The 19,973-nt window shown below is 48.1% G+C and overlaps 1 protein-coding gene across 1 annotated transcript in view; it reads left to right on the top strand.

Moving 5' to 3' along the window:
• Nucleotides 1-855: 855 nt before the first annotated feature.
• Nucleotides 856-19,973, top strand: part of ASCC2 (activating signal cointegrator 1 complex subunit 2) — a 41,631-nt gene continuing 22,513 nt past the window's right edge. Inside the window, exons 1-7 of the mRNA XM_040416685.1 lie at nt 856-946; nt 2,627-2,708; nt 13,147-13,305; nt 13,386-13,556; nt 15,903-16,032; nt 16,270-16,337; nt 17,492-17,599. Coding sequence (XP_040272619.1) covers nt 2,628-2,708; nt 13,147-13,305; nt 13,386-13,556; nt 15,903-16,032; nt 16,270-16,337; nt 17,492-17,599 — 717 coding nt within the window. The 5' untranslated portion in view covers nt 856-946; nt 2,627. The remainder of the gene's footprint in view (nt 947-2,626; nt 2,709-13,146; nt 13,306-13,385; nt 13,557-15,902; nt 16,033-16,269; nt 16,338-17,491; nt 17,600-19,973) is intronic.

Below are 19,973 nucleotides of genomic sequence, written 5' to 3'. Positions count from 1 at the left end.
GCCAACGCCTTTTCCTACAGTGTGCAAGCACGACCACCACTGATGGACTGCATGGTGGTCTGTAACCATGGAAACGAGCAGTGTATAATGTGATAGAAAAATAAATCCAGCCAGCAAAGGAGGCAATATGGATAATAATATATTAGTAAGTGGCTTGTATTAACTTTCTCTACATGATAAATGCCACTTACTGAAGTGAGACAACCCCTTTAATTAAGAGAAAATAAAAAAAGGAAAAAAGGTCACACAATCATTAGCAACCCTACGAACACAGATCTACACCGAAATCTGGGGCAACTCCATTTCTATTCTGCAGAAAATATAGCTCCCCTCCAACACACAGCCCCATGTAAATGACATCTCTGCCCTTCAACATACAGCCCCATGTAAACAACATTGCTCCCCTCCAACACGCAGCCCAAGCAAATGACATCGGTCCCCCCCAACCTGCAGCCCCATGCAAACGACATCACTCCCCTCCGACACGCAGCCCCATGTAAATGAAATTACTCCCCTCCGACACGCAGCCCCATGTAAACGACATCGCTCCCTTCCAACGCGCAGCCTCATGTAAATGACATTGCTGCCCTCCAACAAACAGCCCCATGTAAATGACATTGTTCCCCTCCAACACACAGCCCCAAGTAAATGACATCCCTGCCCTCCAAAACACAGCCCCATGTAAATGACATCCCTGCCCTCCAAGAAACAGCCCTATGTAAATGACATCCCTCTCCTCCAGCACAGTCCCTTGTAAGGCACATCACTCCCATCCTCCCCTGGCCTGCACATGCACATGGCACACTGACATTTCCTCAGAGATCTGGGAAGCCCCGTCTATTAGACTGAGAGACTCCGCCTCTTCCTGTGACATCACACCTCCTAGGAGAAACTCCATTCTAGACAGCACCGTGCTATGAGGTTGTCGGCAAGTTTCAGGAAGCAGGTACCGGTTATCCCCCCTTGTAGGGCTAGTGATCCTGGCTGCCCGGGCGCCGCCATGTTGGCGCATAGCATAGCCTCCACATACATGACGGCTGCCAGCGGAGTGATCGCCATTCCACGTCCTGTTACCTTGTCACCTCTCGCTCCACAGTGACATCACCTACCTAGCACTTTAGAATTGATGCTTAGAAATGATTCTTTTAATTAAAGGGTGACTCGCCCCCCCCCCCCCCCCCAGCTTCCCATATCCTAGCTGCTGTGAAACTACAACTCCCAGCATGCAAACGTGTTCAGTTGTTCGTCTGACTCCCATAGAAGTGACAGGAGCACTCTGGGAGTTGTAGTTTCAGAACAGCTGGCGTGCCGGAGGTTGCCGATCCCTGTTCTAACATTTCTGAAGACCCTTCAGTTGAGATCCGTAGGGTCCCCATGCACAGAGGCCGCCTGAGTGATGTGACATCTATGAGGCAGTTAGGTGGACTCCCAGCAAAGAACCATAAGGGGAGAGGAGGAGTAGTAGTATCTCCCCTTTTTATTATCTACGACTGATTTTGGCTCCAAAACCTGCATAAAAAAGTGTATCGGTCCCCTGGCACTATCCTCAGGATAGTTCATCAATATGAGATCGGCGGGGGTCCAACTCCCGGCATCCCCTCTCATCCGCTGCAGCCTCTTCCAAGGCCATGTGATGTCGCGTCCATTGGTCACATGGCCCAGGCGCAGTTCAATCCCCTTCAAGTGAATGGGGTTGAGCTGTGAAACCAAGCACAGCTGCCATCAAATGGATGGTGCTGCGCCTGGTATGCAGCGAGGAGGGCACAACATGCTCACCGGAACGCCACAGTCTCCTCAAACAGCTGATCACCCATTTCATATTCATAAACTAACCTGAGGATAGTCACCCGTATGATAATTCTGCTTCAAAATGTACGTGCGCGGCATCTCCCTTGTTGGCGAGTTTTATAGTTTCCTATTGGCCAACATGTAACATCTGGCCACAGCTTTATTTGTTTAAAAAAATAAAATAATGGTTTTGTAAATGTATAAAAAGAATCAAAATTACCCTCTTTCCCCATATTAGAAATAATAATAGAAAAAAATGTATGATAATAGGCAGCGCTACGTCCCAAAATGCTGGAGGTATTAAAATATAAACGTATTTTGTGAGAGCGCCGTAATAGAAAACTAAAAAAAATTGGCTATTCACTTTTTTTTTTTTTGCTACACCTACAAAAATAAATAAAAAGTATCAAAAAGTTATAAACACCCCAAAAGGGTCTCGATAAAAACTATAGATCGCCCAGCAGAAAAAGGGGCCCCCACACAGCTCCATAGATGTACCGTAAGTATAAAAAAAAGTTATGGGAGTCAGAATGCTATTTCATTTTTCCCCAAAAATATATATAAATGTGGTATCTTTGTAAATCGTACTGACCCAGAGAATGAAGAGAACGGGTCAGTTTTACTACCGCATAGGGAACGCCCTCCAAAAACAAAACCAGAACAGAAAAATCATAAAAAGGTATGGCTCCAGGAAGGCAGGGAGTAAATAATGAAAATGCAAAACCAAACCCCTCTTGTCAGGAAGGGGTTAAAAAAAAAAAGAAGAGAGATCCACCGTAAGAGTGGGCACTGAAGCTTGTTGTGCTTCTGGGCAGTTACCAGTGTTCTTTCTCTCCAGCATGCCAAGCCTACCGCTAGATGAGCGACAAGTGACCCAGAGAGATCCGGCGACTGGAAAGTTGCGCACACTGCCTGCTCTGGTAAGATCTCTGCACCTTGTACGTTTTCTCTGTAGGACCTTAGAGATGCAGATTTATACCCTAATGAAACATATATTTGGTATTCTTGTATTACTGTATATGAGGACCCCCTCTTTTTGAATTAAAGCAGGCATGGTGACAAGCTGATCAACCAGGGTCCAGCTCCCTGACTGTCATTGCCACACATACATATTCCATGCAAATGGATGGCCAACCATGTCATACATGGACATCTGGGAACGCGAGGGCGAGCAGAGCTCTACCCTGTCCATTAGAGAGGGGGTCTCCATCTCATCTATATTTCCATTTGGCCTTGTACGGCCACAATATAAAAGGATTTTAATATTGATGGGTTATCCTCAGGATAGGCCACCAATATCTGATCGGCGGAGGTCCGATTCCTGACACCCCCAGCAATTATGAGTAGCTCTGTCAGGGTGGGTTCACATCACGTTTTATGCCTCCGTTTGACATATACGTTACAAAACCAAAAAAGGACACAAAAATGCAGCACATCACGTTCTTGTATCCTGTAGAGTTGATTAAATAAAAATGGTAATTTTTTTTACAATGGAACACTTTGGTGAATGGATGCCACTGTATGGCATCAGTCTGAGGCATCCGTTTATTGTATACAAAAAAATGTGATATGAACCCAGCCTAAATTGTGCAGTGGCTGGAGCTTGTAACTGCAATGCTGCGTCCATTCACTTTTCCTATATGAGAGATCCAGCCAGGGTTATAACATTGTAAGCAACTCCCATTCAAATCATTGCCCCTTTGCCAGAAATTTCTGTAGCGTATTTCCGACGCCAAGGCCAAAGCAATGTACCTGGTCTCATATTGGTATATTTGCACACAGGTACCCTCTATACCTGCATAGGTAATGTAACAATCAGAAAATAATGTTTCTGTGCAGATCTTAAAGGCTATGTACACCTTCGGAGGCAATTTGTTTTATGATTGCATTTGGCTAAAAAACTTTTTTTTTTAAATTGGTCTTTATTAAAAAATATTGAGCCGTTCTGTCACAAAGGGTTAACTGTTTTTCCAACTGTGTGACTGGTACTTTCACTTTGCTCTTGTCATCTAATATCCCTTATCTCTAAACTACTAAGAGGTCATAAACACTTATTTAAGCCACAATCGTATCAGTAAGATGAGAAGCGAGCTATAATGAGTGTTTAGGAGGTCAGAGAGCAGAGATAAGGAGCCTGTCAGCTCCTGGTCTGATGGAAAATCCAGAGGATGCTACTAGAGCATCTCAGCTCTGTGCATAAAAAAAAAATACGCCATCTTTTCAATAAAGACCAATTAAAAAATATATTTTAAGCTCAAAATGAGTACAATGCAATAATACAAAATTGCCCCCTAGGTGTACATAGCCTTTAAAGGGATTCTGTCACCTTGTTTTAGCCTATAGAGCTGCAGACATGCACGGCTAGATCGCCGCTAGCATGTCCGCAATATACCTGTCCTATAGGGCTGTGTGCTTTTAGTCTGTTTAAAAAATGATTTTATAGATATGTAAATGAGCCTTGTAAGGGGCCCAAGGGGCTGTACTAACCTTCTTGGTGCCCAGCCACGCCCCCCTGTGAAGGAGCCCAGCACCGCCTGCGTCCTTCGAATCTCCTCCTTGCTCACAATTAGATCGCCGTAATCTCGCAATGCGCAGTTCCTTCCCTGAAGCTGATGCCAGCACAGAGAAAGGAACACTATGCCGGCACTGCGCATGCGCGAGCTCGCGTGCATGTCCGCAGCTCTATAGGCTAAAACAAGGTGACAGAATCCCTTTAAAAGGCCCAGTTATCAGAAATGATACATAAGAACACTTGATGCCAATAATTGGCCTGTGTAAGTGCCACTGATCACCCAAAACGCTCCTTGAATAGGTGATTAGTGGTTTATGTGGTATTTCTTAAGCCAGTATCAGACCCTGGCCGATCAGATAGGTCATCAGTTCAAAAATCCAGGAAAAACCCTTTCAAGGGAACCTGTCATGATCTTGGAGTATAATCTGCAGTATTACATGAGTAGTACTGCAGATAAGGTGTTAAGACTGACATTTTTATTTTTCTACTGTCCCCTGTTCACCCGCTGTCAGTACCGAAAGCTGAGTTGAAATACACAATCCGGACTGCTGTACCAAAATAATGGAGAGGACTGCTGTGCCAGGGCACGGGAGTCCTGACTGTATTTCAGTGCAGCTTTAAAGGGTAACTCATGTTTTCATTAAAAAAAAACTATTTTAGCATATGTTACTGCTGCAGCAGCATTATGCATAAATCAATCTTCACTTACCACTGTTTTCCTTGAGTTTTCCCTTAGTTACGGCTGTTTAAACATTTACAATATGAGGACCTTCTCAAGATGGCTCCTCTGCCAGTTCTGTGAGGCCAAAACTGCTTTCCCTCACTTCCCATACACACTTGCTGTAGCCAGAAGCTCCCTGCGAGCCAATCAGATTGGATTACGGATAGACACGCCTCCTCACTCTGAAGCCTAATGCAGGCATGCAGTGTGAAGGACCGCCCCTCCGTCTTCTGTTCACATTAAGTTGGGAGACAGATGAGCCATAGCAATGGTCTTTTAAAGAGCACCTTTCACCTGGATATCCTTAATCCAATTATTATCCTACCTTCTGGTGCGGCCCCCAGTGATGTCTTGGCACTTATTTTTTTTTTTTTTTCTAAAGAATCCCCCGTTCGTCCGCTGTGGTCCCAGTTTCTTTTGGCGCCTCGCGGGAGAAGGAGCTGCGATTCTCGCGATAACTTGAGCTCCTTCTCCCTTGCTAAGAGCGGGGCCCTCTGATTGGATGCGCTCGCAGCCAGGGAGAAGATAACCGCGCCCAGGAGAAATACAAGTCCAAGCCTAGTATAACCGAGTCCCCTCATTAGCATATGAGGCGCCAAAAGATACGGGGACCACAGCGGACGAACAGGGGGTTCTTTAGGAAAAAAAAAGTGCCAAGACATCAGTGGGGGCCGCACTATAAGTTAGGATAATAATTAGATTAAGGATATCCAGGTGAAAGGTGCTCTTTAATGGGGTTGTCCAGGGTCAGAGCTGAACCTGGACATACCTCCATTTTCACCCAGGCAGCCCCCTGACATGAACATCGGAGCAGTTCATGCTCCGATGCTCTCCTTTGCCCTGCACTAAATCGCACAGGGCAAAGGCATTTTTAGGAGTTCCGGTGACGTACCGGGGCTCTCCATGGGGCTGCCAGGAAGCCTGGTGACGTCACCGGCACTGATGGGCGGGCTTTAGTGTTGCCCTAGCCAGCAAAACGGCTAGGGCAGCGCTAAAGCCCGCCCATCAGAGCCGGTGACGTCACCGAACACACTGCCGGGCGTAAGCTTCCGCCCGGCAGTGTGTTATGATAAACAAAAGAGCCCGTGCCCTGCGCGATCTAGCTCAGGGCAAAGGAGCGCATTAGAGCATGAGATGCTCCGATGCTAGTCTCAGGGGGGCTGCCTGGGTGAAAATAAGGGTATGTCCGGGTTCAGCTCTGAACCCGGACAACCCCTTTAAGGGAGCAGTGGAAAGGGACAGGAGACATTAAAGGGGTTGGCCACTTTCTGGTTATTGTTGCCCAAAGTGTATATAAGATGAATATATGGCACTTACTAATATAGCCTTTGTTGAAATTCTGCTCCATTTTCTATATTTCTTAAGGTACACAAAGTATTTTGTCCTTTCCACACAGAGGTCTTGTCCATAAAATGGCTGCTGATGGAGGGTCATGTGCCCAGGCACATCACCTCCATGTGGGGTCTCCTCCATTCAGATACACTGCCCCACCATCTGCACTTGTTCTGTTTGGAGTTCAGTGCAGGTGCAGTATGTTTGGAAGGAGGATACATCGCATGGAGGTGATTTGCCTGGTCACATGACCCTCCATCAGCAGCCATTTTATGGACAAGACCTCTGTGTGGACAGAACAAAAGACTTTGTGTACCTTATGAAATATAGAAAATGGTGCAGAATTTCAACAAAGGCCATGTTAGTAAGTGTCATATATTCATCTTTTCTCGCCCATTTTCCTTGGGGGACACAGGAGACCTTGGTATAGCTCAGCTCCCTAGGAGGCGTGACACGAAGTGAAAACTGTTAAGCCCCTCCTCCAGCAGCTATACCCTCAGCCTGGAGAGAGAGACTGCCAGTTTTTGCTTAGTGTCCAAGGAGGCAAGACACTCCCTGCTTCGCAGGGCTGTTTTCTCCTTGTTGTTTAAATTTAGATTTTTACTTTTTTCTTTTTCTTCCAGACCATCAAGGACTTCAGACACGCAATAGACCTCTGTTTCTCCCGGGGTTGAGCTGCGCCGGTGCCGGTCACCCGCACTGCTGCCTCCCCCACAGAAGGCAAGGTGGACCAAGGCAGCCTAGCTCCCCTGCATCCCGCCAGCGCAAGGGTCACCCGCACGCCAAGTCCCTCTTCCAGCGTCCTGCCACTACGGTGCCAGTAGCTGAAGGGGCGACCCTGCTGGAACGGACCGAGGGTGAAGACGGCTGATGGTGACAGTGGCTTCTCCAGCCCTACGTCCCCGTCCCCCCCTTCCCGATCTCCTGCGTGCCTGACCCCCATACTGGTGCCTCTGGACCCTTCTGTCCCTGCTGGACCTAGGCTGGCCCCTGGGGCGGCAATCTGCTCCCTCTCCTCCCCTCCTGGCCTCCATAGGACATTGCAGCTGGCTGTCTCCCCACTGCTAGCTGCAGAATGCTGCAACGTAGGTTCCGCCGCATTGCCGCCCTTCTCCTGCCGGCGTTCCTCCTCTATCCTCACGGGCACCCAGTCTCAGGGTCCCCCCATCCCCTTACCGGTGTGCTGCTCAGGGCCAGGGGCCCGCTCCTGACGGCCGAGGCGTAAGGCCTCGCCTCCGGCCCGCGGGGTGGGCACCCATGGCCCCGGCTTGAGTGCGATGCTCCAACAGGCCCCGGCTGACCGTCGGTGCATTCCGGTCGGCCGCCGCAAATTTTGGCCCAGGCTTCGCGGCCTGCTGGGCCGCAATTCCGGCGCTCCTTCCCGGGCCCCTGACTCTTCCGGCCCGCGGGGTGGGCACCCGCGGCCGGTATGTACATGCGCCCCTCTGGCTCCCTCCAGGTTCCGGACGGTACCTCCCCGGTTGGCCGGGCAGCGCAAAAATTTAGGCCCCGGCTTCGCGGCCTACTAGGCTGCAAAATTCCGGCCTTGGTTGGAGGGGGCGGGAACTTCTGCAGGCGCGAATTCTTCCCCCCTGGAGGTTTCCCCGCCCCCAGGGGATCGCAGCGCTGCCCCCCAGGCCGGATCCCTGTTAACCTTTTGGGTACCGGCCGGCTCCCATCTAGAGGAGACCCTCTAAGATCTGGGCTTCCTCATGGGTCTGTATGGCTGGCCCCTTTCCTGCCTCAGAGGGGCTGTGTTTAAAAAAAAAATACCGGAATTCTTGTTGGCTGCGCAGGACGCTGCAGCCTGATCTCAGTAGTGCTGGCCGTATGCATGCCCCCCTTCCATAGGCGGCATGTCGCGCTCCCCGGCTGCGGCGCTGACCAGGTGCATGTTCCCCTTCTAGGTGGATTCTTGCCCTCTCCCGGGATACGGCGCTGGCCAAGTGCATGCCGCCCTTTCTATAGGCAGAATTCGTCACCCTCTCCAGATACGGTGCTGGCCATGTGCATGACCCCCCCTTTCTAGGCGGAATACTGCACTCTCCCTGGTTGCGGGCTGGCCTTGTGCATGACCCCCTTCTATAGGCGGAATACTGCACTCTCACCGGATACGGTGCTGGCCATGTGCACGACCCCCTTCCATAGGCGGAACGCTGCACTCTCACTGGATTCGCTGCCGGCCATATGCATGACCTCCTTCCATAGGCGGAATGCTGCACTCTCACTGGATTCGCTGCCGGCCATGTGCACGACCCCCTTCCATAGGCGGTATGCTGCACTCTCACTGGATTCGCTGCCGGCCTTGGGCATGCCTCCTTTCCTCAGGCGGCATACATACACTCTTACTGACTGTGGTTGTTCTCTCGCCAGTACGTTGCTGTACATGTGCATGACCCCCATCCATGGCTGGGTGCTTGCACTCTCACCGGATACATTGCTGGCCATGAGCATGGCCCTCTTCCATGGGTGGAATGCTTGCACTCCCATTGGATACGGTGCTGGCCTTGTGCATGACCACCCCTCATTCCATGGGCTGAATTTTGCACGCTCACGAGACTCACGGCTGTCCTTGTATATGCTGTGCTGGACTCGTACATGTCCCCCTTCATTGGCGGAGTAGTTGCACTCTCACGGAATTCGGTGTTGGGTGGATCATTGCACAATCACTTAATGCTAGGATAACCCTGTGCATGTCCCCCTTTCACTAGGTGGACCTCCTGCGTTCCTGCTGGATACAGTGCAGCCATGTGCATGGCCCCCTTCTGGGCGGAATATGGTATGTCCTACTTCTCTGAAGTTGGTACTGGCCTTAAGCATCACCCCCTTTTGGGGCGGGCCTTTGCACTCTTGCCGACTGCAGTGTTTGCCAGGTACATTTCCCCCCTTTCTGGGCGGACTGCCTGCCTTCCATCGCATGCCATACTAGTCTTGTGCAGAACTCCCTTTCAGGCTGCACTTCGCACTTCCGTAGATACTGTGGGACTCTGTGGCTGGCCCCCTTCGCTGAGTGACTATTTTGCAGTGAGCTGACGTTCTTGTGCGCTCTGTGCGTTGTTTGGGCCGTGTATGCCTTCTCCTACCGTAGGTGGGTTGGCTTTCTCACTGCTTACCGGGCTGCTCGTACGTATGCCTCCCTTCTTCCTGCGACATACTTGTTTCTCTTGGGATACGATGCTTGCCGCAAGTCTTGCACTCTTCTCTGAAGAGATCATTCTGCTTCCACCTGACTCGGACGGGCTCTACTTGCTCTCTACTGCACCGAGCTAGGCGGTACTAATTCTCGGGTTTGGATTGTATATTGCGGTTCCGTTGTGACGGTATCCACCATGTTCGTTGGCCCTTCCACCTGGGGAGTGTTCGTGGTTCCTAGATGCGTACCCATTCGTCCTCCCGCGGCATTGCTTCCCTGCGCAAGCGGTCACATGGACGAGAGTGCTGTCTGCAGCGCCCCTCGAATTCTATGTTGGCTCTGGCGGGACTACGGTTCCCTCGCCTACTACCATTTCCTCCTCTTCGGTTGCAGTGTGGTATGAGTCTTTCCTATTGGCGCCCCCTGCGCTTCAGTTCTGCTCTGCTCCCAGGTTCGGGCCGCTCTTCTTGGGAAGGTCACCCATCTTCTCTTGGGTGCTCGATTATCCAGGTCCGGGGGACCTCCACTTTGGGTTCTTCAGGGTATTCGCCTTCTGCGAGGCAGTGAGCCGGGCGTCTCGCAGAGTAGCGGGTGTTCTGCTTTTGAGCTGTCCTACTATGACTTCCCTGTTGCCCACTCCTCCTTTCTTTTGGAGGATGTTATGCCGGCCTCTGTCTCGACTGCTTTTTCTCGCCGACTCTGTTTTGGCTCCCGCTCGGGGCATATCACTCCGATGTGGCTTCTGCCCCGGCCAGGCTTCAGAGGCTGTTCCTTCACTGCCCTCCCCTCTGGGGAGAGCATGGTTGTTCACTTGGATGGTTCCGGTGTTCCTTGTGGCCTCGTACCGTCTCCCTCGTTCACATTGGCTGTACTAGCTGTGTGCATATTTACCGGGTCTACCGCGTTCTGTCCTCCCGCTGGGTGCAGATTGCGTTTTCCATTCTAGGCGATGGTCCTGCTGTGGACTTACCTTCTCGATAACTTGGGAGGACTACCCTTTGGTCAAGATTGTCCTTAGATCTCCCACACTTGGACTGTAGAACCCCTTCCTCTGGTGGCAACATCGACATGGACTTTAGCCTGTCTTGTCCTGGCATCTGTTGGATGCTGGGCGGACCCTTTCGGTTCCTTCCGTCTGTCCTTCTGCTCCCCACTCCGGGTGGATACGGGACGACGTTGCTCGGGGGCCTACGGGACCAGTTTTACCGGACTCTTCTGCCTGTGTTACTGGTCTGCGCCTGATCACATTGAGTTTTTTTGCCGCTTGCCCAGGCGATTCCAGCGGGCACGCTAGTGTTCGCTCCCGGCCATGCTTCGTCCAGGATCTATTGTCGGACTTAGAGTTCTTACCTGGGGTTCTGTGGGAAGCTGGGCATTCCCCCACTCCGCCTTTCTCTCCCCATGGTTCTGTCCTTCTCCAGTCCGGGCTGGGACTCTGTTCCTTGAAGTGTCAAGTGTCGGCGCTGTCCATCCTCTTCCAGCGTTCCCTGGCCCCTCTTGGGCCTGTCAAGACCTTCTTCCACGGAGTGGCTCTTTGGTTCCTCTGTACCGTCCCCTCGTACCGCCCTGGAAACTACATACTGAGCTCTCGGTGCTCTAAGCTTTCCCTTGGAGCCGTTACAGAAGTTCTCTGTACTCCTTCTGTTCTGTACGGTTGTGTTTCTGTAGCCATTGTGTCTCTCAGACGGGTGTCTGAATGGTGGCCCTTCTTATTCCGAGCCTTCTGTCCTTCCCCAGGACATGGCTGTTCTCCATCCCGTCCCTTCCTTCCTTCTTAAGGTGGTATCTGCCTTTCATCTCAACGAGGCTATCGTCCTCCCCTTCCCACCCCCGGGAACTGACACTTCACCGATTGGACGTTGTTTGGGCCTTGCAGTTTTACTTGGAGATCAAGGGCTCTTGTCGACGCTCGGACTCTTGTGGTCCCAGGAGGTCCGCGCAAAGGTTTGACGGCCTCCAGGGTGGCTTTCCTCCGCTTCATCAGAATGGCTATTGCTGAGGTTACCGCACCAAGGGCAGGGTTCCGCCTTTAGTGTCACCGTTCATTTCGCCAGAGCGGTCGGTGCCTCCTGGGCCGGAGGCATTGGGCTTCGGCCGTGCAATTGTGCAAGGCGGCCACCGGTCTTCCTTGCACGCCTTACCAAGTTCTACAGGGTGCATACTCGGGCTTCGGCGGATGCTGCCTTGGGCCGCCTGGGTTTTGTAGGCGGGGGTTCCTTGATGCCTACGGGTGCTTCGCCTTCGAGCTGTGGTCCCTCCCCTCTTGGACTGCTCTCGGACGTTCCAAGGTCTCCTGTGTCCCACAAGGAAAATGGGCGAGAAAACGAGATTTTTGTATAACTTACCAGTAAAATCTTTCTCGCTCTTCCTTGGGGGACACAGCACCCACCCATTCATTGTTTTTTTCTACACGGTTTCCGGACTTAGTTTACCCCGTTGGGTAGTTGGCTTGTTGGTTCCACTTGTTGGACATTGCCTTTTCTCACTACTTGGACACGCAACTGGCTGTCTCTCTCTCCAGGCTGAGGGTATAGCTTCTGGAGGAGGGGCTTAACAGTTTTCACTTAGTGTCACGCCTCCTAGGGAGCTGAGCTATACCCATGGTCTCCTGTGTCCCCCAAGGAAGAGCGAGAAAGAGATTTTACTGGTAAGTTATACAAAATCTCGTTTTATACACATTGGTCAACAATAACCAGAAAGTGACCAACCCCTTTAATGAAAGCTGTTGTTATAAGGTAATTACAGATCTTTTGGCAATCATTGACAGACTAACTCAGGTATACATGCCTAGCTGTAATAAACTAGCAAATAAAAAAAATATGACAGTTACCCTTTAAACCTTGGTAGCGGAGGAGCGAAGAGCAGCAGGGAAATAGCTTCTCATCTGCAGGACTACTCATTTATTACTACAGATAATAGTCCAAGAGCGTGGTGACGGATTCCCTGTAAAGTGGCCCTGTCAGCTCTGCTGTTAGATATGTTTTAGAAAATTCTGGTATTTACCTTAAATTCTGAAGCCTCTTTTCTTAGAATTTTGCATGATACCATCCTTCTGTTATACCTTTTGGAAATGTATGCCTAAATGGACAAATGGGCGTTATCATTCCTTTTGTCAGTGGGGTTGTGTTCATTCTTGGGCAAACACTGTCCAGTTAGTGCTGGCACCGTCAGACCGTGTAGGGCAGCACCCTATTGGTAAGAATGCACATTTGTCAGTTCATGTATTTCGAGGAGGAATAATAGATGAAAAATGGCACAACGAGTTCGAAGAAAAGGTGCTTCAGCATTATTTTAGTAATCACTAAAACAGACTTGTTAGGAGACCCTTGAGGTCTTCTGTGAGGCTCCTTTCACAGTAGGTTTGCAGTGTCTGTACGCTTTATGTCCAGCGTTGGATCAAATCTATCCATAGGCCCCATTCACCTGATGGAAACCGAGAGGGCATTCTTTTGGCTTCCGCCAGGGCAATATATGGTGGTATGCTTTTTTTATGTTGGTCTGTTCCTTACAGTCATGGGGTATCCATCGGAGGTATATGCAATGTATACCCCTCTGACAGACATGGCAAAAAGTGTGAAATCAGCCTAAATAGCATCACTCTTCATAAAGTGACTGTTTTAATTTTGTCAGCCTAATAAATCATTTTATTAAACCCTTTAGCATCCGAGCCGTGTTGCAGCCAGACACTTTATCGTCTATACTCCTCCACCAGAGTCCTGTTCTCCTGCTTCCCTAGAGGAGTTTTTGGAAAGGGTAGACTTCATTCTGAAGGACCTAAAGTGGCTGTTAGCGCTGCCTCATGATCTTTTCTGGTGCCAGGTGAGGAGATATTCTGTACTTTTGACTTCATTGCCATGAATATGTTTATTGTACATCAGTTCTCTGACTTGTCTCTCCAGGCAATATATGACGAGTCACTACAGAAATGTTTGGATTCCTTCCTGAGCTGTGCCCCCCGTAGATATGACCGCCACATCCCTTTCCCACCTGCTGTGCAGCGTGTACATGAGGAACTCTATCGCCATGTTTTTCTCACATTCCTGAGGATGGCTACACACAAAGAGTCCAAGGTACCAGTCTTGCAGACTGTGCAGGTGTGAGATTCACAGGACCCAGTGAGCTGTATGGCAAGGGGGAGCCGCTTGAGCAGCGGGGTAGGCCCTCATTGCTCAAGAAGTCTGTTTGATGAACTAATCAATTTTGCTCATCTCTGGTTGAGACCTTTCCTGGGGTACACACTAAACATAAGCAACAAACGTGATGTGAACAGAGCCTGAATTATCTTTCGGTAAGGGCCAGTTCACACAATTTTTTTTGGCGCTGATTTTGGAGCGTTTCCGCCTCATAATCAACTCCAAAAACACTTCAACACAGTCTTCCACTCATTTCAGTGGTATGCTGAAAATGCAGCTTTGTATTGAAGTGAACACCCATTGGTTAAAAAAAACGGTGTCAAAAACTGCATTAAAAAACATGCTTTTTTGAGCTGAAAAAAGACGTGTATTCTGCGTTGATTTATTAAGCGTGTATTTCAAATATATGTCATGGGAACTGGCTCCAGGTCGACATGCACATGAATGTTAAAAATGGCCATTTAAGTAACGAACAACCACCACACAGCCATTTTTAGCATTAATTAAAGGGGTATTCCCATCACATACAATGGGGGCATATTGCTAGGAAATGCCCCCATTGTCTGATAGGTGCGGGTCTCACAACGAGAACGGAGCGGCCCCTGCTCCCATTCATTTCTATGGGGCAGACGGAAATAGCCGAGCCAGCGCTCTATTTTCGGTGGACCCACAGAAATGAATAGAGGGTGGCCATGCATGCACAGTGCGCCCTCCGTTCATTTTCCTGCTCCGTTCTTATTGTAGGTGTGGGTCCTAGAGGTGGGACCCGCACCTATACGACAATGGGGGCATATACTAGCGATATGCCCCCATTGTCTGAGATTGCGAAACCCCTTTAACGTCTATGGGGTTGATGTTTTTTTTAACAGGCCAGTGAATAGCGGCTGTCAAAAAATAATACATGTCCTATTTTCGTTTTCACAGCCAGATGGGGCCGTTTTTTAATGGCTTCTTAGACAGGAGTGCACCCATCTAACGACAGTTAAAAATGTCCAATATTCAATATAGCCTTTTAGGGGTTAAAAAAAATAAATAATCACTCACCACATCCACTTGCACACGCAGAGGCAGTTTCTCCTCTCTAGATTGTGAAGGAACTGCCGAAGGACATGCACTCAGAGTGATTATGTCATCACGTGATCCTGCTGGGAGTGCACGGTGACATCATCATGCTTAGCATAGTTCTTTCTTCAGGTCCTTCACAATCAATAGATGAGCGATCTTTAAAAAAAAATAACAAATTATTACAGCTGAGGACCATCATGGGGACATTAGAGGCCACTGTGGGGAACCTCTGGGCCACTATGGGGAATATTATTAGTGCTGCAGGCCACTATGAGGGAAATCATTACTGCTGGGGGCCACTAAGGGAGACATTATTACTGCTGGGGCCACTATGGAGGACAGTATGTATACTGTAGGGGTTGGAATTTTATTGAAAAAACAACAATGAAATTCTACCATTTTTAATATCCAGAAAATGAATGCACAAATGGTTGAAAAATGGCCGTGCATAACTGACAGTGTGTCCGTGTTTTTTTGAGCCTTAGGCCTCATGCACACGACTGTATTTTTGATGCACATCCAATCTGCATTTTTTGTGGCTCAGATGCGGGCCCATTCAGTTCAATAGGGCCACAAAAAATGCAGACAGCACACCATGTGCTGTCCACATCTTTATGTCCGCTCTGCTCTCCTGCTTAAATATAGAACATGTCCTATTCGTGTCTGTTTTGCGGACAAGAAAATAAATTTTTAACGCAGGGAGGAACGAAAAAAAGCAGGATGCACACGGCCGGGATCCGTGTTTTGTGGATCTGCGGTTTGTGGACCGCAGAACGCATATGGTTGTGTGTGCATGAGGCCTTACAGTCATTACATTTTGACTGCAGAAATACTTACTGCTCTCTCTGCAACTGCTGCACCCTCTGCACTTTGATTGACTTTAGGAGTAGTCAGAGCAAGGCGTGATCACGTTTTCACTGCCTGTCCCTGTCAATCAGTGCAGATGGCGCGGCAGTTGCAGAGAGAGTCGAGCCTCTAGGTGTAATGACAACGCCCCCGTTGCTCCCAGAGTCTAATTTGCATATATTAAAATGCGGACACATAAGGACATGGGACCAACACAGATGCCTTCAGCTGCCAAGTGCACATATAACAGGTCAGCCAGTGTCATAGATGCAAATCTGCTGACAGATGCCCTTTAAATGAACACTAAACCATTATAGACCATAAACACAGTAAAACCTCAGTGATATCCACATTCATTTTTTTTCTCTTCAGGATCATCATATCACACCATCGCTGTTTGGGGAAATTTTGTACAACAATTTCCTTTTCGACATTCCAAAACTCCTGGATATGTGTGTCCTGTTTGGGAAAGGAAACTCTGCTATCTTGCAGAAGATGATTGGTGAGCAGAAATGTCTTCTCTTCTGATCAATGCTGGGTTTGCAAGACAAAAAAAAAAAAGCGATATACATGAGTATCACACCACAACCGCATTGTGGGAACATGGCCGTTCAGTAAATAGTTTGCCATTCTGACTTCATTTTCATGTAGTTATATTTTACCCTTCTATATGAATTCTCAGTTTTCTTTCTCTTTCTTTGTGATTTATGTAACTACAAAAAATTTTCTGTATTGACAGGTAATATTTTCCAACAACAGCCCAGCTATTACCAGGATCTGGATGACAGTGTGCCTACATTGCTGCAAGTAATAAGCACCAACCTATTTCTCCTTTGCATTAGTGTTTCAATGTTGGCTCGACACACGTCGTAGAGTTGAGCAAACCAACACCTATGCCACAAGATTAGCCGCATATAGACACAAATGACCGGTTTGTCAACTACATTCCTTAGCGGTTGTCCAGGATTATTTTTTTTTTTATTAGCACCCCCACCTGACCCACTTGGGGACATATCACTGCTGAGGCCATTTATTGGCTGCAGCAGTGAATGTGTTTCTGTCCATGCAGGGAAACGGAATCCGATGACGATAGTCTGCGATCCACAGTGTCTGAACAGAGTGGCGAGGAGCTGGTAAGTATAGCTATGTTCACAGGTCCTGCTGGGGGTGTTTTAAAAAAAAAAAAAAAAACCTGGATATCCCCTTTAAAGGGTTTGTTCCACAAACAAGTGAATGTCAGTTACACAAAACCTAACACATCTGCAATTTGATCCAGTAGAAAAATTCTTTTTTCTATGTATTGCTGTTTAGACTTGTTTTGGCACCCCCTGGTGGTGTTTTAATATCATCAGAACATCCACCTGATGTGTCCATTGCTGGTGAAAATACATGCCTGGTACCTCGGTCCCTCTGCCCTGAATCTTCTTGTGCATGGACAGTGGAGCTATTCTTGCCATAGTACAGGCCATTCTGCACACTAGAAGCAGCTTCCTCTCATCAGCACTGGAGTGCCTTCAGAAGTTTGTAACAGCAATATCTAGATGCAAGAGGGTCCTTTTTTCCCAATAATTTAATTTGCAATATTGTTATGTTTTGTGTGATCTGATGTAATATTTTATTGTGGGCCACACTGTTAAGGAATGCAGTTGACAAATTGGTCATTTGGTTATACTTGGATATACTGGCATGCTTGCTAGCAGAGACAGAGCTTGAAGATCCTTCTACCATGTGCCATTTATAGTCCTGGTGTTATCTTCTGTGACATAGGGACCTTCGTTATCAGGGTTCAGGTGCTGTCGCTTCAATCTCTATAGCTATACCCCTTTTTTTTGTCAGTCTTGGTGTTTTCAATAAAACTCGACAAGAGGCTGACTGTTTTTTGGCCTCCATCTATCACAGTGTTTATTTTTGGTCTAACCATGCATTTTGAACCAAAGCTTAATATGTGCTTTCATCCTAAGGTTTTCAGCTCAGTTATGCAGGTTTGTGGGCTTCAGCAGAAGGATTGTAAAGAACCACTGAAACTGGAAGAACAGAGGCTGACAACACCCTTGGATATGCCAGAGCAGGTAAAGGGGAAAATAATTATATATATATATATATATATATATATATATATATATATATATATATATTACACACACAGTGCATTTGGAAAGTCTTCAGATGCTTTCACATTTGCAGCCTTGTGATAAAAATCTAAAAACCCCATAATGAGAAAGTGGAAGCAGAATTTTAGAAATTTTCCCTTGATCATCTTTGAGATGTTTCTACACCTTTAATTAAAGTCCACCTGTGGTAAATTCAGTTGATTGGACAAGATTTGGAAAGACACAGCCCTGTGTATATAAGGTCCCACTGCTACACAATGCATATCAGAGCAAAAACCAAGCCATGAGGAGGAAAGAACTGACTGTAGGGCTCAGAGACAGGATTGCCTGGAGGCACAAATCTGGAGAAGGGTACAGAAACATTTCTGCTGCACCGAAAGTTCCCAAGAGCACAGTGACCTCCATAATTCTTAAATAGAAGAAGTTTGGAACCAGGACTCTTCCAGCCCACCAAACTAAGTAATCGGGTGATAAGGGCCTTGGTAAGAGAAGCGATCAAGAGCCCAATGGTCACTCTGGCTACGTTCCAAAGATCCAGTTTGAAGATGGTAGAAACTTTCAGAAGCTTAACCATCACTGCAGCACTCCACCAATCTGGGCTTTATGTCAGAGTGGCCAGAAAAGAAGCCTCTCTCTTTAGTAAAAGACACATGAAAGCCCACCCGGCGTTTGCAAAAAGTACCCAAAGGATTCTTAGACTGTGTAACAAGATTCTCAGATGAAACCAAGATTTATCTTTTTGGCCTTAATTCTAAGTGTCATGTCTGGGGGGAACAGGCGCTGCTCATCACATGCCCAATACCATCCCTACAGTGAAGTATAGTGGTGGCAGCATAAGGCTCCGTTCACGCGTCCGTAACGTGTTTTGCGGATCCGCAAAACACGGACAGCGGCAATGTGCGTTCCGCATTTTGCGGACCGCACATTGTCGGCACTAATAGAATATGCCTATTCTGGTCCGCAATTGCGGACAAGAATAGGACATGTTCTGTTTTTTCGGGAACGGAAATGCGGACCCGGAAGTGCAGGTCCGTTTTTCAGGAGCCGGGCCATGGGTCCGCAATTCCGTTGTCCGCAATTCCGTTCTGCAAAATGCTGAACGAAATTGCGGATGTGTGAATGGGGCCTTATGCTGTGGGGGTGTTTTTCAGTGACTGAGACAGGGAGATTGGTCAAGGTTGAGCGAAAGCTGAATGGATTAAAGCAAACCTTTCACCTGGATTTCACTTAATAAACTATCAAAAGTACCTTATAGATCATCCTCATTGTGTTAGCACACGGTCTTGTCCCGCTTTTCTGTCATGTATATGCATGAAAAAATCGCTTTATAAAGTACTCTTCTCCAGCTCCACAAGTCACGTTAGAAGTCAAGGGGGTAGCCCTTCCCTCACTCCAGGCTGTAACTCCCCTGCCCTAACCCCGCCTCTATGCAGTCTAATTGACACCCGGCTCAGTCGCCGGGACCGCGCTTGTACAGGCGGCGCATGCGCCATCGGACTCAAGCGCGATCCTGTAACTGAATCGCGCGTGAGGAAGAGAAGACAGGCAGGCATCGGGGACGGCGCATGCGCGATTCAGTTAGGATGGATCCGTCCTGCTCCGCACCACATCGCGGACAGAAAAACGCTGCTTGCAGTGTTATTCTGTCTGTTATTCTGTCTGCGATGGGAGCGCAACCAAACAGATTGGAATGCATTTTGGTGCATTCCGTTTCGATCAGTTCAGTTTTGTCCCCATTGACAATGAATGGGGACAAAACTGAAGCGTTTTCTTCCGCTATTGAGATCCTAGGACAGATCTCAATAGCGGAATTGAAAACGCTAATGTGAAAGTAGCCTAGGGGACAACTCTGTAAATGTCCTTGAGTGGCCCAGCTAGACTTTAACTCAATCAAACATCTCTGGAGAGACCTGAAAATGGCTGTCCACCAGCAGTCCCCATAAAACCTGACATAGCTTGAGAGGATCTGCAGAAAATCCCCAAATCCAAGTGTACAACCCTTGTGGCATCATACCCAAGAAGACGAGGCTGTAATCACTGCCAAATGTGCTTCCACTAAGTACTGAGTAAGGGTCTGACTACTTATGTCAATGCAACATTTTAGTTTTTCCTTTTCAGTTACCTTTTCAATTTTGAACATTCCATTTTCACTTTCTCATTATGGGGTATTGAGTGCAAAATGATTGGGAAAACTTTTTTCTTTTTATTTAATTTTAACACAAGGCCACAGCATAGCAACATTTTTAAAAAGGTGAAAGGGTCTGCGGACTTTCTAAATCCACTGTATATTGGTCTCTGAGCACACACGTGACTACTATTACAGCTTCTATAC

This window comes from Bufo bufo, chromosome 2, assembly GCF_905171765.1.
Source record: "Bufo bufo chromosome 2, aBufBuf1.1, whole genome shotgun sequence".
NCBI classification, from domain to species: Eukaryota; Metazoa; Chordata; class Amphibia; order Anura; family Bufonidae; genus Bufo; species Bufo bufo.
This window is presented reverse-complemented; position numbering and strand designations above follow the sequence as displayed.